Below are 6,490 nucleotides of genomic sequence, written 5' to 3'. Positions count from 1 at the left end.
AACAGTTAATATAATGACAAACTATTATAAGATTGCAATATTTTTCTTTTATCAAATATAAACTTCAAATATATTGTTCACATCTTTTGTTTTAGATGTTGGCAGTTATGAATGTTTGTCAGTGCTTCAGAAAAATAATCAAACTACAGAGTTGACTTTACACTCTATTTGATATCAGAGGATTTAGTATTAAACTCAATTTCAGGTACATCTAAAAAAAAAAATAGAATATCGTGAAAAAGTTCAATATTTTTTGTCAATTATTTCAGAAAGTGAAGCTCATATTTTATAGAGATTCATTACACATAGAGTGAAATATTTCAATTTTCAATTATTTTTAATTGACAACAGCCCATAGACTCCTATGGGGTTCAGGTCAGCAGAGTGTGCTGGCCAGTCCAGCCCAGTAACAACATGGTCACTGAACCAGCTTTTGGTACCTTTGCCAGTGTGGGCAGGTGCCAAGTCCTGCTGGAAAATGAAAGCAGCATCTCCAAAGAGCTTGTGGAAGCATGAAGAGCTCTAAAATGTCCTGGTAGATGGCTGCTATGTTGACTGTGGACTTCAGAACACACAGTGGACCAACACCAGCAGACGACATGGTCCCAAATCACCACTGACTGTGGACTCACACATTGAACTTTTTCACAATATTCTAATTTTCTGAGACACTGAGTTTTGTGTTTTCATTATCTTTAAGCCAGAAGCATCAAAATTACAAGAAAAACAGCCTTGAAATATTTCACTCGACTCGCAATGAATCTATGTAATGTACGAGTTTCACTTTCTGAAATGATTGACAAAAATACTGAACTTTTTCATGATATTCTAATTTTTTGAGATGTATTATCGGGTATTGTTTCCTGAAATAATATCCCACAACACCTCATCATCATTTAGTGAAACTTTACTAATCATTCAGTTTGTTTTGTTTGAAAGCAGACAACAGTGTGTGAGTTCCTCCAGTGGATGATGTGGAGTGTTGTGTTGTCTTTGCTCCCAAGGTTTTTGTACAGAGTTTTGGTGTTTCCTGTCACTGTGGGCTGCAGAGCACAGTAGTACACAGCAGAGTCAGACAGCTGAAGATTCTGGATCTTTAGAGGAACTGATGTCTTGTTGATTGTAGCATCAAATCTGTCTTTCTGGAACTCTGGAGCTTTCTCTACTGTTTTTGAGATAAATTTCAGCATGTACTTTGGGAAATCATTTACTTCTTGTTTGTACCAAAACAAAGTGGGACTTGTTCTACTGGTTTCAAAAGTACAGTCAAGTGTAACTGTCTCTCCTTCAGTAGCATCTCTTGTTGGCTGGATCACCTTGTCTTCTCCTTTACACTCTGGGGAAGAAGAGAACATGCAGTGGAAGAGATGAATCAATAAAGATGATTGATTAAACAAAAACAATCAGTAAATATTTAGAAATTTTAACATGTTGTTGTTTGTATCTTACCAAAGAAAAGAGCAGCAAGAATTATCCACAGCATATGTTCCATCTCTACAACAAGGTTTAAATCAACAGGAGAAACTAGCTGATGTTCAACATTCAGTCTGAGAATTGTTCTCTTCACAGCAGCACTTATTATTGACTGAATGGTTGAACACAGTGCAGAAGTAGTGCACCGCCTACTTGATAATGTGGCCCTCTAGTGGAGGTAAAACCTTCAGTACAACAGTGTGGAGAAAAGGCTTCCAGCAGCTTGTCAGTGTGTCAGCTTGTGTTTTTGTACAGAGTTTTGGTGTTTCCTGTCACTGTGGGCTTCACAGCACAGTAGTACACAGCAGAGTCTGTCACTGCAGCAGAGGAGATCTGCAGATCCAGATGGGTTTTATCCTTCCTCACGCTAACAGACTTTGTTTCATTCTTTGTCCCAAAGTGAAAGATGAGGAATTCTGGTGGGTTTCCTGGATATTGTCGATACCAGAAGAAATAATCATTACCAGCTGCTTGTTTGGAGTATGTGTAGGACAGAGTAACAGTGCTGCCTTCTAAACTGGACTCTTCTGTCTTCAGTGGAGTGAGTTCTTGACAGCTGACACCTAAAGGAAGAGATGAATATGTTATACCATTTTGTAAAAGTCTGAAAAGACTCAGACACAAGAAACATTTGCATTCGATAATTTATTTCTGTTTAATGTAACATACATGTTAGAATGGTTAGAACCAGCATAGAAAACACACAGTGCTGTAGTGACAGCATGTTGAATAAAGGAAATGTTGACAGTTTGTGTATTGAACTCTGTTGAATACAGAATTGTGTCTCTCTTCTGTGTTCAACAACAGTTTAGCTCCTCCCTGTCTCTTTCTTCAGTATTTTCTCTTCTGTCTCTTCCTCCTGCACTGTAAACCCGAATAAGTTCAGAAAACTCAAAATTTTTGCTGTAACTGATTACGTAAGAACTTTTAAGTTATCATAATAAATGTTTTGAGTTACAATATACTTAAAAAATGTGTGTTCAGTTGACTTCATTTATATTCTAAGTTCAATATAACTTTTTAAATTTTCATTAACTTAATATTTATGTCTTCTTCATACTTAAATGATCTGATTGAATATACTTATAAAAACTAAATTACATGGACTTGAAAAAAATAACTTAACACAATGTATTAATATCAATAGTATCTACTCAAAATATTACACCTTTATGAACTCAAAATATTTACTTCTTGCCGACTTAAAATGTGTAAGATGCCCTGTTTTTAGAGAGGTGTTTTCTGAGAGGTTCTGTCCCCCAAAGACATGCCAAAAAAAAAATTCAGTTGTGCAGATTGTTGTGTACATGTGACTGGAGAACTGTAGCCATGTATGTATGATTGTGCAAGAGAAACATCATCCATGCAATAAAAGGTTCTTGACTAAAGTGTTACTGTCAAAATTCCAAAAATGTATTAGGGTATAAAACAGCACCTTAAAACCTACCTTTTAAAAAGGTAATAACAACTGTTACATTTTAAGTTTTTTTAATTTTCTTTTCAGAACAGGCTTAGTAAAACTGTGAAATGTCGAATAACATTAAAGTGCAACACCTGGAGTCAAACTTTTTTCTTTTTTTTTTTTTTTTACAAATATACTTTAGCAGCCTATTTTGAATCATTGGAGATGAACAAACTTCCCTTTCTCTGCACTGTATTTTCTCAAGGGAGAAAAAAAAAACTTATGAAAGCAGCAGCACAGACATCTAAATTTGTGCAAATGAGGAAAATAAAAAAACATACCAAATAAAACAGAATAAAATACAATAAATAAAAGAAAATATAATATAAATCAATAACTGAATCATCATTACAACTGAGGGCTGAATCAGATCAGTGAGGTCAAGGAGGCGGTACAATAAAATTAACAAAACATTTACCTCTCATTCTAAACTTATAAAAAGCCCACTGGGCATACGCAAAAGTGCTTTCAACATTTTAACAGACATGTCTATCAAAATCAGACATGTTAACAGTAGAACAACATGGCTGTAATAATGTTGCTGATCTGAACCACATTTATGCATGGTTAATGAGTGCAGGCATGCATTTCTCAGCTTCTTTACTCCTTTAACAACTCATTTTTCAGGGAGAGTAGGCATGGGTTCAGTGCTTTGTTATCATCCAGACACAGCAGGACTTTCTGGATGAATGAGAATGTGTGAGTGAGTTTCTTTGGATAATCTAAGTGTAATGCATAGCTTAAACCAAGCAGCACCACAAATGCATCAGCCAACCTGGGAAGCTCGCTCATAACAACTTCATCCTCTATCACGATGGATATGTTCTCCGGGCTGAAGCTGCTGGAACCAGTGGAGTCAGGGGCCACAGAGAGAAACGCCAGTGGTGTGTCAGTGGTCTCCATCTCATCTTCACCCTGCAAAACACAAGAAAATCAATTATAACCAATCCAGAAGGATGTCACACAATTCTTGTTTGTAGAGCCAAAATATACAGTATGCATAGTCCCCCTCTCCTCCTCCTCATCTCCTCTCCTCCTTCTTCCTCCTCCTCATCCTCCTCCTCTCCTCAAATCTCCTGTCCAAGCACAGAGAGATCAGTCACTGTGTGTGTGTGTGTGTGTGTGTGTGTGTGTGTGTGTGTGTGTGTGAGTGTGAGAGAGAGAGAGTGAAGCATAGCTCTGGCTGCAGAGACATACTTACATTACAGGTTTTGTAGAATTCAGTGTCATCCTCCCGGAGATACACTGGAAGTCCATGAAGAGCCAAAGTGCGTCGCATGTTGATGTCATGTTCTTCCTAGATTGAGAAACAAGAAAAAATACCAGCATGCCCAGTCCGTGTCACTGGTATAACAATGTAATGCTTCAGTTACGTTAAAAACAGTAATCTATCTATGATTCAGCAGGATGACTGACTACTATCAAGGCATCTGTAATCTGTAATGACAACACATATGATCAGCATTGTCCCCATGAAAAAGTCAAACATAAACTTACCTCCAAGTCATAAATTCTCAGCATCTCTCGCAGTGCCTCTGCTCCCTTTCCAGTCCTTGAGGACTTCTGTCGATACAGTGCAACTAGTTTTGGTGTGTAGCGGTCAAGTTCACAGTAGAACTGGTTGCTGGATTCACATTTGTAATGTGATGAAACTCTGCAAACACCTGTACACATATAAATATTTAGGTGTAAAAACAATGTGGAGTTGTCAGATATTTTCTACATGAAATGTTAAATATCAATTACTTTTATTAACTATTACTAATCAAAACATACTATATATTTACCTGTGACTGCATTCGCAAGGCCGGCCAGTTCTCCAGGAATTCCCGCACCCCTGGACTTCCTTGAACAATGTGTTGCCGGCGAAGGGCAAAGGTTGTGTGCATGAGTTTTTCTATCAGTATCTGGTATCTCTATTTCATTCTTCACCAGCAGCAGAGAAAATTTCCACAACACCACCTTCCATCCATACCATCCATTCTTACTCCCATGTTCTTTGAGGCATGGATGAGCTGCTACTAGAGCTTCAGCAGCCATAGCCACTTCCTTGTCATGTGGATATGGCTTGAAGTTGTACATCGTTTCAGCCATGTTTTCCAGGATATTGTGTTTTTGAGCTCTTGTTAATTTCAGTGTCTTCCCAGAACTTTCAAAGACAGCATTTCCCTGTGCACATACATGCTCAACTTCATAACAAAAAGTTGGCACAGGGAAACAATCTGGCCAATTTTTCTGACGCTGTCTTAAAGGGACATGCGGTAGTATGTCTGTGTCTGAGCTTCCAGTGGAGGATACATCACTTTCCGAACTCACCACTTTCAGTGTTCCTTTTTCAGGGAGCTCCTGAATATCCATAAGAACACTGAGCTGTCCATCGAAGTCAGGGTCACAGTCCAGCCTTGGCTTAAACTTCTCTTGCATTATATTCTTGAGCTCTTCTACTGACTGTGGTCGCTCGGTTAGAATGAGCTTCATGGCAAGATCTGTTGCAACACAAACACGGAGCACAAATTTCTGCGGAGCAGCCATATCTTGATGTGTTGATGTGCTGTAACAACAACAAAAAAAAACAGTTAGTAAATAGAGTTAGTTTCATTGTGATAAAGAACCATCTTTGAACAAAGTTATTAGCCATTTACCTTAAATGAGCTGATTCAGTGTAGTAAGATGAACCGTCTTGGTGTTAAGAGCAGTCTTCCATCCGTTCTGTATGCAGAGAGAGGCAATGGGTCATTGAGCTCTTGTAGAAGGTGGACAGTCAGGTTCCCTGATGAAAGCTCATATGATCTGAGATGCTCAATGTAATATGATGTGTGTGTCTTGCAAACAAAGACAATCTGGTTATCGACAAGGAGAATCTGTTCAATTTTGCTCAACTGAGGCAAGCCTCCCTCCTGTCCCACAGACACAAACATATCCACGCCATAATCAGTTCCATCAACATTGACAACTGATGTGCTGTAAATCATGCTGCTTTCTGTCATGTGTTCAACATATGCCTTTGCATCATCAGGAAGCCCTGATACCATCACAGATGAGACGCTTGATGTCTGCTGGTGGGGTTTGAAGAAGGATGGGGCACTGACAGAGTATGCCATCATGTGCTGATGTCTGTTTGCTAGTGTTTTTAAAACATTCTTGAAGTTTTGTGTGTCATGTACTACACGCTTGAAAAAGCGGTGTTTTCCCTCAAACCTCATTGTCCACAAGTGGACAAGAGGTCCATAACAACGTATGAGGTCAGCATAATGTTCAGTGTAATGATGCTTTGGTCTGAGTGTGAAATCAGGAAAAACTTCCAGCATGTGTCGATGATCCTGTATCTTCATTTGCAAATACTGGATGGATTTGTCTGTAAACACTGGGCAAACCATCAACTCAACTATCTCCTTCAAATCCATGAGTACACACCATGCGCCATCCTCTTCTGGAACTTTACTACCAATCATCAATGGAAGTCTGAGCAAAATAGCATTCTCATGGCCATTTCCACCAACTGTTTTCTTCACAGTGAAGGTCTTTGGGATAGGCTGAGGTCTGTCAACCTTGTCT

General features: G+C 38.6%; 1 protein-coding gene across 1 annotated transcript; it reads right to left on the bottom strand.

Moving 5' to 3' along the window:
• Nucleotides 1-3,535: 3,535 nt before the first annotated feature.
• LOC131980289 (uncharacterized) lies at nucleotides 3,536-5,467 on the bottom strand. Its single transcript, XM_059344501.1, has 4 exons — nucleotides 5,239-5,467; nucleotides 4,433-4,599; nucleotides 4,137-4,232; nucleotides 3,536-3,850 (listed from the first exon to the last, which is right to left on the bottom strand). The coding sequence occupies exons 1-4, from the start codon at nucleotides 5,465-5,467 to the stop codon at nucleotides 3,536-3,538; spliced, it is 807 nt and encodes a 268-aa protein (XP_059200484.1).
• Nucleotides 5,468-6,490: the final 1,023 nt, after the last annotated feature.

Source organism: Centropristis striata, chromosome 11 (assembly GCF_030273125.1).
Source record: "Centropristis striata isolate RG_2023a ecotype Rhode Island chromosome 11, C.striata_1.0, whole genome shotgun sequence".
NCBI classification, from domain to species: Eukaryota; Metazoa; Chordata; class Actinopteri; order Perciformes; family Serranidae; genus Centropristis; species Centropristis striata.
Note: the sequence above shows the minus strand (reverse complement) of the source record. Positions and strands in the feature narration are given on the sequence as shown.